Source organism: Pogona vitticeps, chromosome 1 (genome assembly GCF_051106095.1).
Source record: "Pogona vitticeps strain Pit_001003342236 chromosome 1, PviZW2.1, whole genome shotgun sequence".
Taxonomy (NCBI): domain Eukaryota; kingdom Metazoa; phylum Chordata; class Lepidosauria; order Squamata; family Agamidae; genus Pogona; species Pogona vitticeps.
Genome location: NC_135783.1, coordinates 247,694,602 through 247,720,978, shown reverse-complemented (window position 1 = coordinate 247,720,978; position 26,377 = coordinate 247,694,602). Strand labels below are relative to the sequence as shown.

General features: G+C 42.5%; 1 protein-coding gene across 8 annotated transcripts in view; it reads right to left on the bottom strand.

Moving 5' to 3' along the window:
- Positions 1–4,036: 4,036 nt before the first annotated feature.
- CD6 (CD6 molecule) overlaps positions 4,037–26,377 on the bottom strand; it is a 65,801-nt gene continuing 43,460 nt past the window's right edge. For 2 of the 8 annotated variants that reach the window (XM_072985484.2, XM_072985488.2), the window contains 6 exons: positions 24,449–24,598; positions 23,550–23,675; positions 19,695–19,796; positions 18,657–18,773; positions 17,324–17,437; positions 14,268–15,794 (listed from right to left, as the gene is read on the bottom strand). In XM_072985484.2, coding sequence (XP_072841585.2) covers positions 15,694–15,794; positions 17,324–17,437; positions 18,657–18,773; positions 19,695–19,796; positions 23,550–23,675; positions 24,449–24,598 — 710 coding nt within the window. In that variant the 3' untranslated portion in view covers positions 14,268–15,693. Of the gene's footprint in view, positions 4,374–14,267; positions 15,795–17,323; positions 17,438–18,656; positions 18,774–19,694; positions 19,797–23,549; positions 23,676–24,448; positions 24,599–26,377 lie in introns of those variants that run through there. The other 6 variants (XM_072985485.2, XM_078383570.1, XM_072985487.2 and 3 more) reach the window with 4 other exon arrangements.

Sequence of the window (26,377 nt, the reverse complement as noted above, 5' to 3'; positions counted from 1 at the left end):
GAATGAAAAGTATATTTTTATGTTCATGACCCACCTGTTTAAACTCTATGCCAAAATAAAAATTCTTAACTAAAAATAAGCCACTTTAAATAATTATCCTATAGTGAATGCTTGCAACTTAAGGCTGCTTTACATCTTGCAAAACAATACCTATTAGCTACAAACTATTATGCCACTTATGTGTAGAGCTAGTGTGGTGCAGTAGTTAGCATGTTCACTTTATTAGGAAGATTTGTATTCAAATCTTTGTTCACACATGACATTACTTGTCCTGAGCCTGGGAATGGCAAAAATCCTGTTGCTTAGTGTAGTAAAGCAAGTCACAGTTAGAGTAGGGCTATTTGAATCAGTGGCACATATGGAGGAACGGACTTACCAAATCCCCATTAATTTAATCGGCCTACTCTAGTGCAACACTACACGAACAGAATTTTGGCCAGCCTCTGTCAGCCTGATCGCCTCACAGTGGTGTTGTAAGGACAGACTGAGAAAGACCATATACATTAGCTAAAGCTCAATGAGAAAAGAAAGGAAAAGAAAAATAATAAAAGGATAGTTGTATAATTGAAATAAAAATTGAAGTATATTTGGTGGAGGCATTCAAAAGGACCTTACCAGTTTTGTCACCCAATCCATAAGGAGAGAAGGAATCTCAAAAGATATAAAAGGGGGATTTATTTGCCTCAGTGCCTTTTGATCAATTGTTATTCTGTAGTCTTTTCAGGAGCTGTGAAGAAGAAATAAATAATTAACAAGGATTGTTGTGGTTTTTTCGGGCTCTTTGGTCGTGTTCTGAAGGTTGTTCTTCCTAACGTTTTGCCAGTCTTTGTGGCCGGCATCTTCAGAGGACAGCACTCAGAGTGCTGTCCTCTGAAGATGCCGGCCACAGAGACTGGCGAAACGTTAGGAAGAACAACCTTCAGAACACGGCCAAAGAGCCTGAAACACCCACAACAACTATTAGATCCCAGCTGTGAAAGCCTTCGCGAAAATAATTAACAAGGAGTTCACATTCAAGAAATATCAAAATTTAAATATTTTAGTAGCAATTGGCATTGTGTTGTCTTACATAGATCAATAAATTTGTGATACGCACAGAAATCTCATAATGTGTTTCCAAATTTCACTACAGCCCTGTTCAGATGTTACAGAATCTGATAGAATGAACAGGTTTATATGTAAGCTCCTAGCCTTCTCTGACACCACTTAGTTTGCACAGTCATCTCTGAGTCTAGAGAAGAAAGGTTTCTCCTCACATGTTGGTTTTCCTCATGAGCAAGAGCCTAGCTTTTCTAGGATTCTGACTCACATGGAGCCTCCCTATGCAAGCAGAATCCTCTGTCCTTGTAGACGCAGTGGTGAGGACCACACATACTGTAGAAGTGACAAGAAGAGGGAGTGAGGCTAGGCATGGCCCCCTACATGTATTCCCTGATTCTATCATGCCTGAAATGGGCACAAATGGCAAGTGATAACATGCTGAAGGGAAGGTGTAATGTAGCCTGTGAAGAAGGCCACAGAATGACCAATTGGCCAAAACAGGTTTCAATGAATATAAAAGCCTCTCTCTCCCCCCTCCCCATATTTTGAGATATCACTTTTCCTTGCACAATGGGTTTCACCTGCTGTTTTCTCTTGTTCTCATTGCTGTTGCAATGTGGCTCCCTCTCAGTAGTGCAGACGTCTCCTTTTGTGTAAGTGTTCTTCCACCATCGGCAAAACATTGCTTTTTAAATACAAGCATTTAACTAATTCACTATAGTGAGGTTTACTGTCTCTCTAATTATCCATTTGTGTGTAAGTGAGAGAGGGAGTGAGAGCTGATGAGTTTTGTATAGTGTATTTGCTTTCATTCATAGAAAAGTGAGGTTGAAAGGTGCCTACAAGGCCATCAAGTCCAACCCCCTGCTCAATACAGGAATACAAGCAAAGCATATCTGTCAGGTGATTATCTAAGTTTTTCTTGAATGCCTCCAGTGTTGGAGCACTCACAAACTCCTGAGGTAACTGGTTCCACTGTTGTACTGTTCTAACAGTTAGGAAGTCTTTTCTGATATTCAACCAAAATCTGGCTTCCTTTAACTTGAGTGCATTGTTGCTTGTCCTTCACTCTGCGATGATCAAGAACAGATCTTGCCCCTCCTCTATATGACAGCCTTTCAAATATTTGAAAAGTGCTATCATATCACCCCTCTGTCTTCTTTTCTCATGGCTAAACATGTCCAATTATCTCAGCATTTCGTCATAAAGTGTGGTTTCCAGCCCCCTGATCATCCTTGTCGCCCTCCTCTGAAATTGTTCCAATTTGTTGGTATCCTTCTTGAAGTGTGGTGCCCAGAACTGGACACAATACTCGAGGTGAGGCCTTTCCAGTGCTGAATAGAGGGGGACTAGTACCTTGCGGATTTAGAAACTATACTTCTATTAATACCACCTAAAATAGCATTTGCTTTTTTTGTAGCCATATCACACTGTTGGCTCATACTTAGCTTTTGATCTACAACAATTCCAAGATCCTTATCACCCGTTGTTTTGCTGAGCCAGGTACCCCCCCCCCCCCATCTTGTAACTGTGCAATTGGTTTCTTTTTCTGAGGTGCAATATTTTGCACTTATCCCTGTTGAATTTCATTCTTTGATTCTTTTATATTTAATTGCTCTCCCCCTCCAATTCTGTAGAGAACACTTGCACACTGCACATTTACTAAATCCTTTAAACAATCCAAAATGTGAATATTAAAGGAGACAAGGCAAATTTAAAAAAAAAACTGGAGAAACACTCAGATATGGTGTGCACAGACAATGATATGCTCACATGGGACTGCAGTGGTGGAGAACTATCGGTCTCCACCACTGCAGTCCCATGTGAGCATATCATTGTCTGTGCACACCATATCCTCCACTTCCAGTAGGGAAAGGGGGAGCACATGACTGGCTCAGAAAAATGTGTTTAGAAAACCCACAATCACACCAAAGAACAAGATGGGAATGAAATATAAATTGACAGATCTTTCCAAATGGCACAGGTACCGGTAGTTGGAAAGGGGACTGTGAACCAATCCGAGAGGGATGAGGCGGGCATCATCCAGCAAGGTTATGTGACATTACCTCAATTGTCCATCCCGTTTCTTATAGAAAAGCATGTACTATACAGTACTTGCATTTGCGGTAAGAATGTCTGTTTCCTAGCAACTACAATTGCCTACATTGGAAAAACAGAAAATTGAGATTCTCTCGTAGAAAGGCTTGTCTCGCATCTGGCTGGATTGATTGCTGGCTGCAGTTGCATTTGGTAAGACCCAAATGCATTTCTTTTCCTGATGAGATTCACAGTCCGGTCCTTCGTGTATGTTTTCACTGAGGCTTACTGTGCTCCGCGTGCTGTTACACTTGCCTCACCTAAAGGAGCTTTGGGTGTCTTTTTGGTAATTTTTTATTTGGTATTGAGAGAAAAATATTTCCTCCCCCTTTTTTAACATGTCTTCTATGCTAAAATTCAGACCTAGAGTTGAAATGGAGGGAATTAATATGTACAGTAGTAGAATACCATTTATTTGTTTGTTGTTTGCTTGCTTGCTTGCTGCCTTTCTCATAAAAAGGATTCAAGGCAGCTTACAGTATTAAAAGAGACAATATTAAAATCTAAAATAGTAAATTATTGCAATGCTAAAAAAGATTTAAATAAATATTGAAACTGTCAGCTAAAAACAGTAATAAAAACACATAAAAATAGTAACAATAACAAAACAACAGTCTCGTTTAAAAGACCCTCTTGGATACTCAGTCAATAAGGAAAAGCTTGCCTGGAGAGAAAAGTATTTGCCTGCTTGCGGAAGGATAGCAAAGATGGGGCCAGTCTGCCCTCCTGTGGGAGGGAGTTCCAAAGTCTGGGAGCAGCAACAGAAAAGGCTCTTTCCTGTGTCCCCATCAGACACACTTGTGAAGGTGGTGGGACTGAGAGAAAGACCTCTCCTGATGATCTTATAACCTGGACAGGCTCATAAAGGGAGATACAGTCTTTGAGATAGCTTGGACAATTTTTAGAGTAAGAAATGTTTATTTTAAGCAAGATACAATCATTTTGATTTAGTGAAATTGAATAATATAATGTCAGAGACTCCTATCCCAATAACCATACAACAACTTCTGTGCATCAGATGGATATTGGAGGTGTGTTTCTCCCATATCATATTCCAGACCTCTCTGGAAATGTCAGGAGTTTTATAAGCGGTTTGTGATCTGCCATTCAGAGAAGGGATAAACATACATTTAAAAAAATCTCACTGGACATATTAAAAGGCCTTGGAAGCACATGAAGTATCTCTTTCCATCCTGTGTGTAGTGTGGTATCTCCTCACAGCAGCAGAGATATTACTGGAAAGTAATAGAAATGGAAAAATACTTTACGTCGGTTACAGTAGTTAGCCACGCTGTGGGATAACATGCACACATTGCACTGTTCCAAATGCACCACATATATCTGTAAGCTGGGCCCTTTTTTTTACAGTCTCACATACATACCAAAGATATTTCCTTTTGAAAAACAGTGGTTCATATTAGAAGTTGGTTCAGAAACAGCCAAAATTGATATTCCTTTCATTTCAAAGATATACTTACCTCATAGACAATTATTTATTTTACCTATCACCAATGTGTATCTGTAACCAACACAATCAAGGTCCATCGCATCTGTTGCCAATGCTATTGTCACTTTGAACGTTCGTTATCTGTGTCTGTGGCTCTCTTCATCCGCGCAACCATGGATATACGTGCAGAATCTGTGGCTAAATATTGTGCTCCATGTATCTGAACAAATGGATTGTAATCCACAAGAGCATTCACTGAAATAAATGTGAGGATCTTTGAGGTGCCAAAATCCTTTTGTTTCTGTTTTCTGTTTGTGTTTTGTTCTTGTTGTATGTGCTGAAGCAGGTTCACATGACTACCTCTTTGAAAATTGACCTGCTTTGCTTGATGAACCAAGGGGAATCAGTAAGACCATGTTTGGTAGATGCGTGGAACAGTTTAACAAGAAGGCATAAGGATATAGAATAATTTTCTTCTTTTGCACTGTTTTAATTATATATGCCCTCTGCTTGCATGTGTGCACACATGTATGTGTGTTTATAAAAGAGAGACCAAAAACAAACAAACAAACCCCAGAACAATGTGGAAAACTCTTTAAAAATACCTCAGCAATGGTGATAGTACTATGCTCTATTTCAGGCATATGCAGGTGAGTTTTTGAATGGGTACTTCCTATTATCCTGTTCTATTCTTTGCTTTTTCTGGGCCACAGGTGTTCTATTTCAGCTACTTCTGAAGACACAGCTTTAGGTTTGTGGTTTTGGGGCAAAATTTCTTTTGCCGTCAGTCTTTGAGAATCTGTCTGAAGTGATAAACAGCTGAAGGATGTGGCACAAGGTGAATTTTCCACTGAGGCTGGTTCACATAGCTGCTGTTTGCTCAGTGTCCCACCTTCCTCTCTGTGCTTTCATTCTAGCATGCATTCACACTTGCTCGTACAAACATGCTCACGCCCTTGCAGGCCTCCAAAGCCATCCAGTAGATGTCAATGATTCAAAGGACAGATAGGTTGTTTCTTTTCTTCCAACACTATCTTTTCTCCAACAGAGAATAGGAAATGAAGCCGCCACCAGAGGAGAGGAACTGTAACCCACAGATAAGAGTGCCGAAGATGTGAGGAAGGAGATAGGGTCTCCTTGGGTTGAGTTTCAAGTGGAAACAGGCAAACTGTTTCATTTATTGATCCATTTTGTCATTAAAATGCAATTTATTATACCATATGGAACAGCATGAGTTGTTCTAGGCTCAAGAAATCTCTAGGGGGGTCCTTGGTGGACAGATAATGGGAAGTACTGTAGCTGTATGACTTGTTAGTGTAGTAACTTATGATTAAATGTAATCTGTTCTTTCTGAAGAGCCATACAAAGCAACAATAAAGATGTTCTTCAGAAGCAGAAGCAGTGGGTGAGATCTACTGTATGTAGAATATGAATTACACTTTTCATCTTCTCATACTCTGATGAGACAAGCATTTCTGCCAAACTGACTTACATTTGCTTGCCATCATTTTAAAAATTCAGTCCAAGAAATAGATGAAGGGCAACTTTACATTTATCTTTAAATGAAACCAAAACAGAAAGCTTTTGACACCTTTAAAACTAATAGATTAATTTCAGTGCAAGACTTTGTGGATGATCACTCTCTTCTTTCATGTTTAAAGAAGAGTATTGAAACTCATAAAATGCTTACATTGAAATACATGTGGTTAGTCCTCCAGGTGCTACAGCCTTTTGGAACAGACTATCGCAGCTGCCTCTCTGAAAGCTTCTGTATACAAATCACCACAACCTCTGGCAATGTTCTGCATCATATATTCCAGCATGATCATTATGTTATGAATACCTTAACATGCGATGTCAGGTGTGTGGGGAAAAATGACCATGCAGTGTTACCATCCCAGCAGCATCTCATACAAACCAATCCCTGTGTTGCGTGGGGGGGGGGAATTTAAATTGTCCACATAAGGGCTGCCGTAATATGGATCTGTGAGATGCTAATGACTTTGCATATCTCAGGCAAAACTGATCTAAATACAGTTATCAGTTGCTTTGGCCGGCGGAAGATTACAACCAACCCAGTGCCCACAGCATTATACCCTGCTCTCATATAAAATTTTATGTGCCACTGTGTTGCAGCATAGGCAGGAGAGAGCTGGTAGCCTCAAAATGGCGACTGCAATGTCACCCCTGGCCACCCTCATTGCCTCTGCTCACCACCATCACTGGATGATTAACACCACTGATTGGTGAATTGAGGGCTGTTGCTTTAATGAAAAGACAGAACTGCTGACTGGCTCTCCTCAGCCTTCTGATCTAAACACAAAGGGATCAAACCCCATGGAATAAGCAGGGGCTTCCAGAGTAGCCTTACTGGCAGTGGGTGCAGCTCTTTTCCGAATGGGCTTCCTAAAGTTCTGCACAAATTTGAACAGCGGAGAACATTCTGATGGATCATTTGTTCCTTCACTTCCTTGGCATCCCTCATTGCCAAATGACTGCCTTTTCCTAGGGGTTTTGTCCACACTTATTCCTAAAACCCTGCTTCTCTTCTCTTTAAGAAATCACCATCTTTTAAAGAAATGGTTCAACCATATTTCAAATAGTTTGAAGAAATGTTTTAAAAATAATCTTCTGTGCTGGATTTTCTTTATTTCGTTATTTATTCCTTTTTATAGCTAAGCATTAAACACATTGAAAGCTTCCATTCTCAGTCCTCTGCAACAGTGATCCGCTGCTACTCTCCTTTGGAAATCAGCTGTCTTTCACAATTTTCATCAAAAATGTTGAGGAAACTTTAAAATTCTCTTTTCTGCTGGACTTCATTTTGCCGCTGCTGCTGCTTTAATAAGGCAGCACTGAACTAAAAACATCTAACCTGGAAAGCTCTTACTGCATGAGACCTACATCCAGTACAACATGAAGCAAACAGACAAACAAACCATCTAATAGGAAGCAAGGTATTTCCAAAGGAAAAGCCAGAGTCTTCATTGTTCTTTATCACTGTGGTGTGACAAAGCCTGGTGTCCTTTGAACAATGGAGAAAATGCCAGTACCATCAGCACACAATCAGGTACGTATAGGGGAACAAATGCTTTATCTTATTGAACCATCAATTATTTTTTTAAAAATAATTAAATAAAATCTTCTAAAGGAGGACATGGCAGACAGAAGTTGTGCCATTTATTATCAATGAAATCGTAAGTAGTTTCTTGTGATTTCACAACCCTATTCCATGCAGTGCTTCAGTAGTATTGGATACACTAGCTAGGAAAAGAATTACATTTTCCCAAGGAAAAAATAGGGTGATGTGAGGTGCTGGCTACATATATTTTTGTGTTGTACGGTACCAAATGCTCATTGTTACAGTGAAGGTCAGATTCACATTTCCTTCACTAACATTGAATATCAGTGTTAGCTCATGTGGTCATTTGAAATGTAATAGCGTATGGCTACATGCAGGGGTGTGGAATGGCTTTACCGCACTGAAGGGAACAAGGTAGGGGACCTCCTGACATCTATGTCTGAGCTGCTGCATTCTGTGGATTATATTTGGGGTTCTACTTCAACTAAAATGCCACTGAGAACATGCTTTTCTTAACAGCAAAATATGTGATTCCTTTCCTTGGTGCAGCTACCTGCTTTATAGTGACTGAAACAACAGAAGAGGATGAGGATGAAAAACTCTGTTTGCCTGTTCTTTGTTAACAGAGCTGGACAAAGCACACATATGCAGTGCAGCACTGAAAAAAGCACCCAATGCATCATTTGCTTTAATGTTGACCACTAGATGGCAATAAAACCTACAGGACATCCCCGAGAGAAGACTCTTGTGTTATGTAGAGCAGAGACTAAGCAAAGTGTACTAAAGAAAAGACCCTACTAATAATCATCATCTTGAAACTGCAGAGCTGGGAGGGACCCTATGGATCAATGAATCCAGCCTCTGTCAAGGAGGCACAGTGGGGGAACTGAACTCCCCATCTCTGACTCTGCAGCCAGAGACCTGAACCATCGAACTATCCAGCAGCTCTTTTGTACAATGGCAGGTGAAAGAAAGGAATACAAGCCTTTCACAGGAATTTGAGACTATTTGCTGCAAGTCAAATCTGTAGTTTGATCTAGCAAGATGAGTGTCATGGCTGAAGAGGGAATAAGGGCAAGTACCAGAATCATGCCCTCATAAGAGCCTCTCTTAAAAGCCTTACCTAGTGAGTATCCTGTGTCCCACAGTGACCAGCCAGATGTCCATGGAAAGCACACAAGCAGAACCTGAGTGGAACAGCATCAACCTAGTGGTGCCCAGCACCAACTGGCATTAACCAACACCATCTCTGTGAAGGTGCTGTTGCAAACCACAATAGATTGTTTCATGCCACTGTGCTATCGCCGCATTGAGCTGAACCTTCTGCTTTCATTTGAGGCAACAAGAAGCCCCAGACAAGGACATGAGCCCAAAAATGCCTTCCGCCTTGGATTCCCGAACAGTCCATGTCCGGGGTCATATTGCTTCTGAAGAGATGTACTGTATAGCCACCCTGTTGAATAGTCACTGTTTTCTGTGCGTTTCTCCAACCTGCTTTTCAAACCCACCAAGGTGGCAGCTGTCCATACACTCATATGATCCATATTTTGTGTCCCTTGTAAGGAAGGATCCCCTTTTGCCAGTCCTCAGTCTCCCACCCCACTCAGCTCCAATGACTATTAAGGTACTGTATAGGGTCATGAGAAGGTCCTCTCTACTTTTATCTCACTTTGTATAACTTCATACACTGCTTGCATGTCCTGCACTCCTGCTTACTGTTACGTTGCCAATAAGTCCAAGGCAATGAAAGCTTTTTTTCTGTATGATTATTGCTCCAGGTACACTGAATCACCACATAAGTGTTTTTACATGCCATCCTAGTGACCCTAATAAGATTGCTGACGTATGTGAGATGTTCAGGGAGTAATTTACCATTGATGCCCCCACATGCTTCCATGGCTAAGCAGGGATTTGAACCCAGGTCTACCAGTCTGACACTTTATCCAGTACACCATGCTACCTCTCCACTCCATGACAAGCATGCATAAAATCTGCGCTGCTGATATGCTCTCATGGTCCCTAGATGGATTGTTAAGCTCAAGAGAGGAATGGACTTCTTTTTGACCCAGAATAATGTTTGTTTCAGTCTTTCTGTTGAACTGTTGCACATGCCTTAGAGTCTGTTTCTTCTGAATTACACAGATCCTCTCTGTGCATTGTCTCAAGAGACTTAACTAATGGCAAGCTTCCCTCCCTTGAAAGAAAAGGCGACATTCAGTTTAAATAAGCTACACTTGAGAGCTGGTATGTATCTTATTATTTTGGACAGGAGCAAGCGACCACACAGTGCTTCTGCCAGAGGATACGATGTGCGGCTCAGTTCCGGAATGTAGCTTTTGAAAAGGGTAGATGTATTTGTAGTGACTCAACATCTGCTCCTGGTCTACGAAGAATGCACTGCTGAGCATTCTCTTCCTTTGAAGTAATTCTCATTGCCTTACATTAACAATTTCCCTCATCATATTTGTTATCTCTGGAATTTTGTTTCAAAGAGAACCGACATGTGAAGGGAGGAAGAAGAGTGAATTTATCCCAAAACTTATGTTTACACATCTTGTAAATTTATATACAGTTCTATTCTTGTACAGTTTGTTCCTGAGGAGAGCATGTAAAGTAAGATAGACTATGAGGAGTAGGACTTTTTTTTGTATCGGTGATGAAATTTTGGCATTCTCTTCTGGGAGAGATTCACTCCACTTCCACCCTGTTGTCTTTTCACATGAGGTTAAACCCTCTGAACATTTAAGATTCCATTTGCTAATTTCTAATTAAGTCTTATTGCCTTTGTGTTAAAGTTTTTATTTGCTCCTGATTTGCTGTTTATACAGCTTTAATGCTTATACTATATTGTACTGTTAATTAGGTTGGCAGCAGCTATCATTTGGTTCTTTTGTAAACTATTATGGAATCGCTGTGAATGGTCGCATAAAAACATTTAAAATAAAATTAATAGTGTGTACCATAATGATTAAACTTACTCTTGACATTTTGGGGGCATACTCTAAACTACCTTATTCTATTTGCTAAAAATTATAACAGGTTAAAAGGACCTTGCTGTGCATTATAAAAATGTGGAAGAAGTAGGGCTGGCTTCAGATCCTTGACAACCTCACAGGGAACACAATCAACTGGGCATAGTCACACCAGCAAAATGTCCCCCTGTGGTTACGCAACTTATAATTGCATTCCTGTCATGCTTTGCAGCCACGTGGTATTTATTCCAGGATGTGTGTCCCAATGTGTTTTTGGGTGACTGAGTCATTTCCTTTCAATTCAATAAGCACCTAGACACCGTTTGATAGAAGTTAACTGACATATTGACACAAACGCAGTGGAAAAATATATAAAAAGTATAAAACAGTTTAAAAGGTCATGCATGGTGACAGTAGTTCAAAAAAAATTGCGATAAGACCATTCACACATGCAGCAACACAACTTTTTTTTTAAAATAAGTCCACAACACAAAAAGGAGAAGCATTTAGTGAGAAATGATCCACAGTTAGCACGCTTGCTGGGTAAATGACTTGCTAATGTCTGTGGGTCATGTGACTGCACATTTATGATATGAACTCAATGGGGGATAGGAAGGCAGCATTTGGCTCATGTGACTGTGGCCCAAGAGTGTGCAAGCTAATCAGCGAGTTCTCCCTCCTCCTTGATGCTGTTTTATGGATAACCTTCTCTGCATTCCTCCCAGGCTACAGCTCCTTCCCTCTGTGTTCAGATGTGAGTGGCATTGCTTATGCAAACACCCCAACTATGTTTTGAAACAATGGTGGCATCCACCCTCACAATTTTTCTCCCCAGTCTCTCCAGAAGTATTTAAAAAAATTAAAGGAACTACCAAGTTTAGTGCTAGATTGCCTCATCACTGCATTGATACCTCAGTTTAGAGCTAGTTCACCTCCACAGAGAGAGAGAGAGAGAGAGAGAGATACAAAAGGAGAGCCAGAGATTGCCCAGCAGGCAATCTAAGGAAAGTGGGGCTGTGGGTTGTGGGCACATATCAAATCATATTGGATTGAGAGCAGGGCCGGACTGGGACCAAAAATCGGCCCTGGGATTTAGAGCACACAGGCCCACCGGCTGTGGGGACACAGGTCCACCTGTTGTGGGCTCCATTCACGATATTGTGGCGCGCTGAAAGGGCGTTGCTGGTATAGTGGTATTGGTACATGCTTACGAGTTCTCCCTATCCCAATCATTGCCCTGGTTGTATAAATAACAAGGAGCATCAGGAAATCTAAACCTATAAAATCATCACGTTTAACAAAAAGTGTAATTAAAATTTAATGTTTAAATTTGTCAATGCTAGTGCTCTCTAAACAAAAAACACCAACAGTACAATGTGAGATCTTATAGCTATTTTAATGTGTTGAAACATTAGATCATTAAACATAACTGCAACGAAACGTTCAATGTGAACAAGCCATAAGTAGCAGATCCTCCTACATCAACACTTCCACCAGGAACAAAATGCTCGGCTCAAGAACTTTCCACCTCGTTTATGATTTGAACATTTTAAATTTGAAACTTACTAATACTGGAAAGACTTAGGAATGATACGTTATCAAGGAATAAGAAGACTTTGCAGGGCTTCACTACTCTCTGCAACTCTGTTGATGATGGCATCCACATCAAGACTCATGAGGATTTATTTTTCTGTAGCCATTAACATGAATGAATCCAAATGGTCCTGGGATACAGTATTCCTCAGTCGATTCTTGATGAACCTCAAGGTGGAGAAGCTTCTCTCACAAGCAACTTGAGTAAATGATAGAGTCAGTAGGAATTTGTAGGCTAGACCTATCACATTATAGGCATCTGTTAATAAATTGTAGCGCTGTAGAATTTGATAGCAACAAATGGCACAGTTCTTACATGTTGCACATGGCTTATTTAACAGCTCCATTTCATCAAATTGTTGACTTAGATCTTCCATTGGCATTTCTCTTGACACCCTTACAGTGTATTCTTCTAGCGCTGATGTCTTCAATTTGTCCCAATGCAAAGCTAGACTAGTTAATTCACACCACAAATTTTCAGCTGTGGCATTCTCATTAAATTTGATCAAGACTTTACTTAAATCTTCCATTGCAGATATAAGAAGCCCTTGTTCTCTTATGTTTGAAAAGTTCCTAGGGTCTAGGCATGCTGTGCTTAAAAGTGGGCTTGGGGGGGGGTCTTCGCTTTGCATCCTTTTTGTTTAAAAAAGCGGTTGCATGGTTTTAAGTGATTTTCTGCAGAATGCTAGTGTTTGGTGTGGCCTGAATATTTAAGATTTCGGTGTGTTCTGGTGTTTCTTGTTACCGATCTTAATGGAAAAAGAATTCAGAGGCTCCACCGCCTCAAGTTTGCGTTTCCACGACCGTCCTGTGAACCTTGACTGGCAGGGGTTAGCCTTAAAAAGTCAATACTACTGTATATAGTAGGGCTTACTCCTTAAGCGTGTATGTATGGGATCGGAGCCTAAATAAAGAAGCCACGTGGCTGGACCTTTCCACAGTGCCCACCACAGGCAGTAGTTACCTAGGAGTAAATCCTATTGCATACAGTGGCGGTTCCGGTTTCCGGTCCCTGCCGCCCTCTGATTTCCGCCCCCCCGCGGACGGCCGCCCTTCCCGCGGATCCCGGCCCGGGGCCAGCGCCGATGTAAACATTCCACAAAAGGGCTCCTCAGAGAAGGGGCCACCGCGTGGGGCGGGGCCTGGAAAGGGTAGGCGGTAGGCGGGGCTTTTCCCTCTCCTCCCCTCTTGGGGAGACGGGCAAGTCCTTGGGCCAAAGGCGAGCCGGTTCCTCGAGCCCGCCTGCCAATAAGTGCGCTGCGAGGGCGGGGTGCCACCTCTCATACGGACATTTTGGCTCCTCGCAGCCTTGCCCCTCCCTCTCTCTCTCTCTTTTCCCTCACAACCCTCCTTTTTAGCATCCCCTTCCTGGGAGCTGGCACCCAATCACGGTGTCAGTGGCCAGCCAGCGCCGGCCGCTGATTGGTGCCCGAGTTGGAGCGGCGTCGGCAGCTCCCAATCGTGGCGCGGGAGGTCTCCGCGGGGCAGCGGAGGGGCAGGATTTCCCAGGGAACAGAGAAGCGGGCAGCGCTCGGCGGCAGCCGTCCTGAGGCGGTTGGCTCTGTAGTCCTTGGGCTTCCCTTTTTCCCCCTTCCCTCCCTCCCTGCCCCCCAGTCCTCTCCACCCACATCACAGAGGGATGTATGCCTGAGGCAGGAACCGGCCGTTCTGACCATCGGCCCTTCTGGCATTTGCCAGAACTGCCAGATGGCCAGTCCGGCCCTGATTGAGAGTCAACGTGTACACTTGTACCGAAACAATCTGGAGTCTTCTTGTGATCACTTACCTTAAATCACTTAAATCACTCAATCACAAAAGAGATTGTAAATCAAGTCGCAGACAGTGTGGTTGCACCTTAAGATGGGAATTTGATGGTGCGGAACCCCTCTGCCAAGACAGCTCAACAAGGAGTGGATGCACGCAGTGGCTGCTATTGGGGATCATGAATGGAAAACCAGTTGTGGGGAAAAGAATACAGTATCCTCAACAGGAGCATTCCTAACTACAATATTTTGTTCAGGCACCACTTGACCACTCAGATTTCATATTTTATTAGGAGAACAAAAAACATATACCAGAAAAAGGTATTCTTTTTTTCTCTCTCTCTTAAATACATTGTTATAGAAGTGCAACAGGTTGGAATGAGTAATGAAAGAATACGGTTCACAAACATACATAGCTCAATTGAACACAGAAGAAGCTTGGATATAGGTCTCATTGGATACATTCATTACTACCGATGACAGATGCTTCTGGCCCCAGCTGCAGAGCAGCATCCCAGTGCATTTGAACAACCTTGTGCTAAACACTAGTATGAATGGGTCCAGCCAACACCATCGTTATCTCCAGTATGAGGGTGCATAGGGGATAGGGTAAGCATTAAGGTCTAAGCTGGACCACATTCTTTACAATGGTGCTGTCCTTTGACACTGGGTAATGATTAAGAAAATCATTGCCAGAACTGCATATCTCAAAGCAGACCTCTGGAAGCATTCTCAGCCTTTCCCGAATCATAGGCCTGTAGTTTCACTCTTGCATCCAGGTGTCAATTGAATTCCTGCCAGAGATCTATACCAAGGTGACATGAGAATAAAATACACAAACACGTCCAAGATACACCTCCCAGTGTATTCTCTTGGGAAAGTTAATTCCTTAAATAGATGTTCTAGATTTCTTCAAGTGGAGCAACTCTGACATCGAATCGTATCCAAGGAAGAATGGCATTCCTGGCCAGAAAGTACAAATACTTACTGACAACAAACTACAACCTCTTCCAAATGGAAATAAAATAATATTTTTGAACTAGGACTTCAGCTTAGTTTCCACCTTGCTAGCATTGATGACAGTGTTGATAGGAGAATGCAGCTCATGTTGACCCCCCCCCCTCCCCAGCTTATGTCTGGAATCTTCTGCCTCAGCTGCCTATACAGTATTCTGAAGCTCAAACTCAGGTGACTGCCTGTGGAAGACTTAGGGCTATCCATTCCAACTATTTAGTGCAAATATATTGCTGGCTGGCAAAACAAAAATATGTAAGGGAGTAAAGAGCTTGATGTCTACTGTTCCATGGGGCTTCTCCTCAAACTTGGAAAATTTACTTTTCTGGAGGACAGCTCCAGAATCCTCCAGCCATGATGGTCACTGGCTGTGCTGGCTTAGGAGACTTCTGGGAGTTGTAGTGAAAATAGTGGCAGACACACCCGTCATACTTCTACCACAAGAACAAGAACTGGAGAGTACTGGGCAATGTGAATATAACATTTCTCTAATTTACTCTGAGATGAGGATGGGCACTGCCATATTTTTGATGGCAGAATCATTCTGATGTCTTTGAAATGCTAGATCCTCACAGGTTGCGGCAACATGACATTTCCTATTCTTACAGTCTTGGTTGTCCTTGGCTTCTTGGGGAGGAGGTAAGTGAAGGCAGAAGGGAGCTGCATTTCAGTAGCAACACAATCTCAGGACCACATCATGTCGTCATAATCACTGCTGTTGAATGAGCCGTTCCCAGGACCAGCTTCACAGTTCACGAAAGGCCTAGAAAAAGTTGTTGTCAAGCCTGGACCAGATAAATTAAAAGCACATTTGGGTCAGCAACCAAGAAGCAGAAGGACACACCCCTGATAGAAGATGCTAAGAGGCTAGTGGAGATGTCTGGTGACCTAACAATCCAGCTGTGTAACCTTTCACAAGGTCTTGTTGGGTAATGAAGGAGAAAACTGTGGTGATTTGGGGTAGCGGGCTCTGGCAATTTGCGCTTCAGGAGACTTTTGTTTTACCTGGCCATTGATTGCTAAAGGACTGCCTTATAAATGTCCCATAACAGAAACCTCTTTTACCTAAATTAGGGATGGCTACCCTGCAATAGGATAGCAACAATGATATCTGGCTGATAGCTACCCTGATGCATTTGGAACCAAGGTATAGCCAAATATTTTCCACCGGTTTCCTGTTGGAAGCGTGGCTTCTAGTAACATCTCTTCTACCATTTTTTTAAATATACAAAGTGCTCAGCCACAGCATATGTACTCAAGCATTCCCAGCCTGTGATACTGATTGGAAATGATGGGAGTTAAAGTCCAGCAGATCTAGCAGCCTGGGGAAGGCCGAGCAGGTACATGTTCTAATGTGTGCACAATACTATGCCTGAGCACATGTGCTCCACAATTGCAAAATCTTGTTTGCTAGGCTGCACCAAGCTCACTCCAAACCTCAGTCTCACTTGTGAAAGGCTTGGCTTGTAAGAACAGCTGTACGTATTTTTTGCACAAAGGAATAAAATATCTGGAGAAGAGATCAGCTTCTTACAACGTACAGATTTGCCCCTCCCAAGCCATCCCTCCAGTCTGGCTAAGAGCTCCCATTTGACAGTGTGGCTGTCAAATTTCTGCTCCAGAAATGACCATAGAGCACTGGTTCCCTACCTTTTGGGTTTTTTTAGCCCAGACATTCTTGGACTAACCCCCCCCCCCCAAAGTCTTCACCACTTAATTGTGCTGGCCAGGATTTCTGAGAGTTGTAGTCCAAGAACCACCTGGGGACCCAAGTTTAGGAAGTACTGCATACAGAAATAAAGAGGTAATTTATGATCTTGTAACAGGGCCTTCTTAATTCTATCCTGGACTGGCCAGTTTGTAATGATTAGAAACAGTGACAACTTGAAGAGATATGGAATCCATATTTGAATTATGGTCTTGTAAAAGGGAAAAGTCAAATGCCAGCAGAAGAATCAATGTATTTTTTGAGCGGAATTTGGTGAAAAGAGATTAAAAGGAAATATTTTATCTGGTCCCAAGGGTGATAGTGGCACGGGGGGGGGGGGGGTTAAGGTTGTATTAGTCCACAGTATGTATGTATACACACTTTATGTTAGTATTGTTCTTATTGTTTTTCTGTAATTATTATTATTATTATTATTATTATTATTATTATTATTATTATTATTATTATTATTATTATTATTATTATTATTATTATTAAAAAGAAAGAGTGACAACCATGTTTTACTTTGTGGTGACCTTTGGCGGAACAAACGAATGTACTAGCTCATTAAATACTAAGTGTATTTATAACATGCCTGCTTTTTACCTCCGAAGGAAGGCTCACTTCCTGGATAATTTTCCTGTTGCTCTGCTTTCTGGATGTTCTCATACCAATCGGCATCTCCAGAAGATGTGCTGTCACTGTCTTCAGCTGTCGATTCTGTTTGAGAAAACCGTAGATACACTGAGATCTCAGAATGGTTGGGCATCATGCAGCTGTGGGCCTCTTCTCCCCCTATTCCCTGTGTGAGGAACTGTTGGCGTTGAGCAGGTGCTTTATAAAACGCATCATTGTATGCTTTTCAGTCTTGACTCACATTATGCATTGTGCTGAGATGCATGTCTCCAGTGAGGAGCACATGAGATATGAAGAAATAATATATCTAAATCCAATCATCAGTCCCACCTAGAGTACACTTACATGTGTTTCAACTTACAGGTTCCCACTGACTCATTAAATCGATTGTTCTACAATGACCTAAAGACAGTTTCCAAACATTTAAAGGAATGTGGTCGCATGAGCAAAGAAGTGCAATTCTATGTTGTTCCCTTGAACATTACCATTTTCTGCTTAGGGACATATGTCTATCCTTTGCACCTGATGCAGGTGCATATGTGTTTTCTGACTGACACATCCAGTGGGAATCATCCTCCATCACCACCTGGAGCCCAATGGACAAATCTTAGCAATCCTTTTGTTTGTTTTCTTTCCTGCATAGTACAAGCTGCTGGCTATTTTGTGTGACAGAAGTTACACTCAGTTTTGGAAATGGTGTACAGTAGAGGAGATAAAGGAGATATTGGACAGAGAGATGGATTAGGACTCTGGAGACCAGGGTTCAAATCCCCACTCAGCCATGGAAACTCATGGGGTTGTGGAACTGGTAAAACCTTACAGTAAATATCTCACTTACCTTGAAAACTCCATCAGGGTCACTATAAGTTGGTTCTGACTTAAAGCCACATCACAACAACAACAACAACAACAACAACAACAACAACAACAACAACAACAACAACAACAACAACAACAACAACAACAACAACAACAACAACAACAACAGAGGAGATAAAGAGGAGAGCAGAGAGCCTGTATAGATAGAAAGCTGGGATGTTTGTCACACCACAGAACTGATTTATGAGTGACAGACTGGGAGCCAGCTTAGCCTGAGTGCTCAAGTAAAATACTGGAGATGTTTTTAGGTTGCCAAGGCAGCAATATCTCATTTGAGAAGTGCGTCACTGAATCTTTTACAGATGATACAAAAACAGTGAATAGCATATGGTAATGAGAGAAGAGACCTAGATACAACCTGCCATGTCAAAAGCAAATCACATTTAAGGTACTGTACAAAGAAAATGTGCTGACGAGTTTTCACCTTTTTGCAAATTGTCCTCCCAAGCGACATGTCGGCTCTCGTCCTTTTCATGCACGGAAGGCATGGCAAAATTGCAGGGAGGAAGGTTTTCATCAGACACTCGGTGTCGAAGAGAATCTGAGAATGAGAGACCAAACAGACCCCATCAAGCTCTCAGGAACAGATCCTTGGAAAGATAGTGTAAACAAGGTGCATGGACTGCCACATCCCTTCCTATGATTATTTGTTTTAAAAAACACACACAAAAGCTCTGTGACAGAGAAATCTGCAGTAAATTCCACTACACAGAGCCTTTGAGACGCATGTGGGCTTGCTGGGAAAGGGAGCCAGTTTTATATGGAGGGCTGTAGCTCTGTGCGCTTCTGAAGACTTGGGCTTGCCATTCCGTTCTGGCTGTGGTGAAGGGAGCTGAAGGCCAAGTTATGGGAAGTCAGGTTTAGTCATGGCTTTTCAAATCAAAGTTTCTACTGTAGCTCTCTATGTGAAACCTCCTCAGGGTGGCTCAATGTGGGGCCCTTAAACCGCAGATGGGCCACAAGTCTCAGCTGCCCTCAGGAGCACAGTCAATGCTGAGAAACACTGGGAGTTACGGTCCACCAACATCAGTTAGGGGCACATGCTCCCCAGTCCTCTTCCAGACCCAACAAACATGAAATTGAGTGTGAGTGGCCTAAGCAGAGCCTGGGGGGAAAAAAACCCAAGTTCAACATAGTCGCCGATCACAAGTACCTTTTTTTTTTCATAATGGGGATATAACAAAGGCACATTTCAGAAGCAATGCAGTAAGTGAGAATAAAATTGTTCCATTAGCATAAGAAGTAGCAGTTCCCAGTTATTTTTCAGCATCTTGTGGGGAAGGGAGACGAAGGTTGTGGAAACAGGATACATGAAAGGATTAAGCATCCCCTCCCCCAGCAGCCCAGTTCTGAGCAAGAATCCTGGTGGCTCCATGAAAATAAACATATACAAGTAAAAAGATCTGCTGTCTAAAGTCCATCTGGCCCCAAGAAGCTTGAAGGGATCTGATGAGATGCTCACTGTAGAAGGTGGAGAGGGCTACAGGTGGCTTGTGGTTAAAGTCATAGGGTTCATAGTCAGACTCAGAATCTTCACTAACAGGTGTAGGTCTTGTGGCTGTCACTGAAAAGGAGAATAGAAATGTCAGTCAGTTGTTTGTTTTTTAAGAAAAAAGTCTGTGGTATTCCCTGCTATGATGCAGTGTTGACTTTTTAAGGTACCGAGTTTCTGACCAAAATTAGGTCTCTGGCTGTGGAGCCAGAGGTTGGGTGTTCGATCCCTCACTGTGCTCCTTGACAGGGGCTGGACTGGGTGATCCATAGGGTCCCTTTCAGCTCCGCAATTCTAAGAAAAGAATCTTGGAAAATGTGTTGACCTTCATGGGAGAGTTGGAGATCCTTCACAGATGCACAAAATGAAACTGTGTCACAGGAAGGCAACCATCAACATTGTGCCAGTTCCAAAATGGTAGCTCTATCATTTTCGTTGCAATAGGGAAAGTCTGGCAGCATTATAAAACTATGCAAGCAAGCAAGCAAGCAAGCGAACAAACAAAAACTTTTTTAAAAAGGGACTTGAACATTTGCAACAATTTTCAAGGCCACGAATCACTTCACCCATTCCTAACATTATTGGTATGAACACACACATAGCTACAGAAAGAAAAATCAAACAAGAGAGAGGAAAACAATGTGCCAACAATGCAGACGATGACTCTCTCGTCTAAAGTGAATCTAAAGAAGCACAGTATAATCATTCACAAAATATCCTGATTATATTGTAAGCATCTAGGCCCTGTTACTTATAAGACACAAAATTGTTACTTAGTGGCTGACATCCTGTTGCTTAGCATAGTAAATCACAACTAATTTTATTTATTTATTTATTTATTTATTTATTTATTTATTTATTTATACCCCGCCTATCTGGTCATTGCGACCACTCTAGGTGGCTAAAGGAGGCCCACTGAATCAGTGGAGATGTGGCAACTCAACTCTGCCATAAGATGCATTGATTCAATGGACCTGCTCTAGCGTGACTTACTATGCCACCTAACAGGGGTCTAGCAATTATACATCATATTTCCCACTTGTAACCCTTTTACTGCACTGACCTCTTTACCCAGTTGGAAAAAAATGCTTTAAATTGAGAAAAACCCAGATTTATTTATTTATTTATTGGACTTGTATACCGCCCCATAGCGCTACAAGCACTCTCCGGGCGGTTTACAATTTTAATTATACAGGCTACACATTGCCCCCCCAGCAAGCTGGGTACTCATTTTACCGACCTCGGAAGGATGGAAGGCTGAGTCAACCTTGAGCCGGCTACCTGGGATTTGAACCCCAGGTCGTGAGCACAGTTTTAGCTGCAGTACAGCGTTTTAACCACTGCGCCACGAGGCTCAGATGGGAACAAGAAATATATTTCCAATGGTTGTTGTAGGTTTTTTGGGCTGTTTGGCCATTTTCTTAAGGTTTTTCTTCCTAACATTTCACCAGTCTCTGTAGCAGGCTTTGTTGAGTTTTAGACTTTTTTGTTATGGTCAACAAAGGACAAAAGGGACCCCCTTACCACTGCAGGAGTACACTGGATACCTTGCAGTTGTGGCCAGGTATACATTGGAACCACACAATGCAGTATCCACACCAGAATCAAAGAACATGAGAGACACTGCAGACTAAAACAACCGGAAAAATTGGCAGTAGCTGAACATCAGCAGAGCCTGGCTTCCAGCACTGAAAAATACAGCCTGCAAAAGGTCAATGAACTCTACCTAGCCACAAGGACCGGTGATCACTGCACACAAAAGACCAGCTGACGACACCCATCAATCACAGTGACAGATCATCTCTCCCCCTTATCACAACAATATACCCACAACAAAAAACACGCTGATCGCCATAATCACCCAATCTCCTGAAAAGGACAAAAAGCTGATCCCACAGCTATAAATACTCAACTATCCCACAAACTGCACCTGAGCAGAGTTCTGACTTTTGTCCTCTGAAGATGCCGGTCACTGAGACTGATGAAATGTTAGGAAGAATAACCTTAAGAACATGGCCAAACAGCCTGAACAACCTACAACAACCATTGGATCCCAGCCGTGAAAGCCTTCGAGAATACAAGTATATTTCCCTTAAAATATCTGAGCGTATTAAGACAAGTTGGGGAATGCAAACAAACACATAAAAGGAAGAGTGTTCATTGTGCAAAGACTGAAGAATTCTCAAAGCGAAATCAGCTCAGCTTTTTCAAGTAGTCAGAAAACAAATAGGGTGTCCGTATGGAGGTGTGAGAAAGAAAAACTGACAAAAGCGAACTAAGTGACATCTCGTCACTTTCAGCTCCTGTGAAAGTCTCCATTTTTCAGGCTGTGTGTTGTGTAGCACTAGGCTCACAAACCATCAAACGTCAGCATGCAAATTTATAATTTGCTCTAATTAGTGATTTTGAGGCCACCAGGACTATCACAGTGCCTTTAATACCCACATAACTATCTTCTGGACGTAATGTCACACCTGCAAAAAGCCCATTAACTGAGGAAAGATGCAGCATCTTCTTCCCATATTTAGCCATATTCTGGGGCTGATATAGCTCAACCACCGGGAGCAAAAATGTGGTCCTCAGATCTACTGAAGTGGCCCATCCTCCTCTTAAGTGAAATGGTTCCTAAGGGTTCCCACTCCAGAAACAAGCAGTGGTGGTCTCTCCCAGAGCCTGTCATTTTGATCCTTAGGTCACACCTGTTCAGTATTGCTGCTGTTTCAGGGTCCAGACGCTGCCCTCAGGCAGATGTCTGCTACTGTCATGGTGTTGCACCTCCTTCATCTCACACATGTAAACATACTTGAATGCCTTCCAAGATGGGGATGCCAACAAGGTGATTATCTCTACCATTATAACACTTGTGTCCTCTGTTTCTGTGCCTTTCTTCAACCCTGTTCTCCTCCCCTTGCTCTCCCTTTACTACTTAAATATAGTCCTGAGGTCAGATTGTGTTCTGCTGCTGCAAACTGCTATGCTATGTTGTGTTTTACATAGATATTGTCCACAATCGTACTGGGATTTGTGGAAAGCTTGTATAACTTGCTGTGGCTAATTGCAGATAATTAATCTGCAGATGTCAGTCGGGTGCATACTCCTGAGAATTCGTCAGTCAGTCACCATCAGCCACGGCAAGCTATACAAGTCTCATGCCATCATGAATAGTATGTGGCCATTTCCTTAAAAATGCCATGATGTTGCCCTTGTTACCAGTTCCTGACTTGCTTGTTCTCCTTCCCCTGGGCAATGTATGTTGAGTGCAAATGAGATGTAATATTATCACTAAGGGAAGCACGGGGTGGGTGGAACACCTGAACATTATGTGCATTGTCTCCCAAAGCAAACAGCAGTTTGAGGGCAGAAAGAGAAAGAAGAGATAGCCCTCAACTAAGAAAGGAAAATCATTGACTAATGAAAGCAACTTCTCTCACCTCTGAGAGTAAGCAAGTTAGCGCCGTTTCATTTGGTGATTGGTCTTCAGGATTTAACCATGAAACTGCTTTGAAGTCTGTTTTCCCAAACCCCCCAAAGATTGCCTTAATCACCTCTTTGCAGCATTTACTCTAATTATGGAAGTATTTCCCTGGAAGATCATAGCAAAGGAGGAAAGGATTAACTGCCCTCCCCCGCGTCTGCTTGCTTCCATCTTGACATGACAGTCTTACTCCCCTCAAAAGAACCTCATGAGCGACTCTCTCACAGATTCTCAACTCAACAAAACATTTATGGTGAGAAAGGGAAGCGGGGTGGGTAAGAAAGGGGTGTGAGTCAAGTGAGGGGTAGATAGAAAACTAGGTAAGGCAGACAAGCAACAGCTTTTGATACCTTCTTCTTTGGAGAAGACAGTGGGGATTTCCCGATAGTCATTATTCCCTCCAGTAGTTGCAACCAGCTGCTGGTTGTGGGTCATCCGGGCTGAGGCAGATATGGAGGCCGAGGAAACGGTACAATCTGCAGACAAAAAGGTAAGGTTCTGTTTAGTAAAACTGCATGTGAAAGGGAGTGGATTTCAGAAGGTAATTATTTTTATATGCATTTGTCTTGGGTAGTTCCCCTCATTTACTGGCCCTATTGAACAGCCTGGTGAACAGTGCATACAATCTTTTCTATGTATATTCAAAAACAGGGCCCTGGGAAGTGCCAACACTCTTCTTATCTAGAGCCACGTGTCAACCTGTTTCTCTGCAAAAGACACACATAAAAAAACCTCAAGAAGCTGATGGATTGAAAGTTACATTGGTGGAGCAAAAAGGATGCACACAGAACACTGACATTTATCAGTATCATCCAGCATGAGTTTCTCTAATAGTGGGCATACAGCATATAATTTGTCCTTCATTTTCAAAGATGACCAACTTCATCGGATCTACCATTTGAAGATGGGGGGGGGGGGGAGAGAATAAGTGAGTGGTTAAGGTTGAACCACTATAAATCTGGAAGATATGGAAACAGCTTATCTGAAAATCTTTTAGGCTTCATTTCCAACCAGTTTTTTGGTCAGGGAACCTCTCTGCACACACACCATCCCTCTGCAGATTTCAATTTGCATTATAGTCTAAGTTATAAAGGGACCTGTAACCCACACAGCCTTCTGACAGCAGCTCCCCTCCCAAGATGCATCCCATTACTGTATGTCTGTCCCACTGACTCTCTCGAAACACATCTTGGAGGCTCCCACACTACCACCACCACTTGACGTCTCAGCCATGTGTGCCCCAGCATACCAAAGGTACCATTTTTCCTGTGCCTGTTCAGCAAAATAATGATGACAGGAGCCAGAATAGCCAGGAAAAGGAGAAGACCCAGGACAAGGCAGAGGATTTGCAGCATATGGTAGGATGGCCCAACATCCCACTTCTCAGGGTTAGTCAAACCTGCAGATCAGAACATGAACAGAGCAGAGTGGTCAGAAGGAAAAGGAAGAAGGTAAAACATTTTTTAAAAATCCTCTTGTTCTTAACAGGAAAATATGTTCCTGTTTAACCAAGTAATTATAGTATGGTCTAACTTGAGCAGCTACTGCTCTCTTCCATTGGTGCAACAGAGCCAAAGCAGAGTGCAGAAGAGTTGCTCAATGTGGTGTTATGGACAGGATGACAGATCAGGGGTGTGAAGAGGCATTTGTCCTGGATTTTGGTCTGGGTTGGGGGGTGGGCCGGTTTGCTCCTTCTTCTATTGACCCCATGACATATGTGTCATTGTGAATTAGCCTGTCCCTGATTGATGCCTATCCACACCATTTTGGGTCCTTGTTCAAGGGCTTCTGTTTTCTTGGTGCAAGTAGGATTGCTCTGCTTTGGTTTGGTTCCAGTATGTGTGACCACTGGGACTGAACCAAAGCAACTGTTTGGCTGTCCATCCCCAACTGAGGCCACAATCTTGAGAAATTAGAAGCTTTCTAGCCACTCACCACAGAGGAAGGAAGAGGAACTTTTTCATTTTTTAAAAAACTATTGCTAACATATCAGCAATGCTTTAAAAAAAGCCCTTTCAGAACATTGCTCATGCAATGTGTTGGTTGGCTGACAACAATTTAAAAAAAAAATATGGGAAGCTTCATCTCCCTTCCCCTCCTCAGGTGAGCGGAAAGGAGCTTCCCATTTCTCAAGACTGTTCTCTAGGAATGTTGTGTGTTTGATGTTTTTAGAGCAATCCCAACCAATCTGGCAGGATGCTACAGAGTAGCCAGCCTCTAACTTATTTTTTTATATTTATAAAATATATATTTATATTTTTATAGTACTTGGGTTTTGACTGGAGACATCTTGCAGACTTTTTTCAGAGGGTAAAGGTAAATTGATGGCTCAGTGCTTTTTGTTTTCATACTGCCACCATCTTGTCAAAATTACAGTTTGACGGGAACATTGATTAAAAAAAAAGAAATTTGTGTGAGTCCTGGGGGAAGGATTGCCCCCTCAAATTATGTTCAGTTCTCTTTTGATCATCTGTCTCCAGGCTGCTGCAGTTCCTTCTGTGGAAATTCCCTTCCTTCCCTAGAATATGTGAATAAGGGAGAGCCCTCATTGGGCTCTTCCTCAGGAGGGGGTCGCCAGGTTTCCAAGACTGAAAAGCAGGCCAGGCAGGTCCACCCTAGACAGCTGGAAAGCCAGGAAATCAAGAAAGGCATGCAGCCTATGGAGAAAATGCTCCTTCTCTTCCTCCTCCCTTCTGACTAAGTGCATTAGAAGAGCGATGAAGGCCTGCTGCTGAAGGTTCAGGTAATGATTTCAGATTACCATGATATGAAATTCTGCTTTGCCCACTTCTGCAGCTCTTGGCCATGTGTAACTTTCCCCTCTCCCAGTTGTCCTTCTGCCTTTTAGCTTTTTGTTGTTCATGTCATCCCGCCTTTCCTGGATCTTTTTTTTTCAACACCTCCTCCCACCCCACCCCCCATCTTGTCTTCTCTGGACATGGTCTCATCTTTTTTGCCTTACTTCCAGCGTTCTGTCCCTCCAGCGCTACCTGGGGGCTCTGCTGCAATGGATGCAGGAGAATGGGCTGAGGCTGAACCTGGACAAGATGGAGGTCCTGAGGGTGGGTGCCCCCACTGTTGGCAGCTTGGGTGACTCCCTCTCGTTTGGGGGGGTGACCCTTGCCACAAAGAGTGGGGTCCGCAGTCTGGGGATCCATCTGGACCCAGCGATCACCAT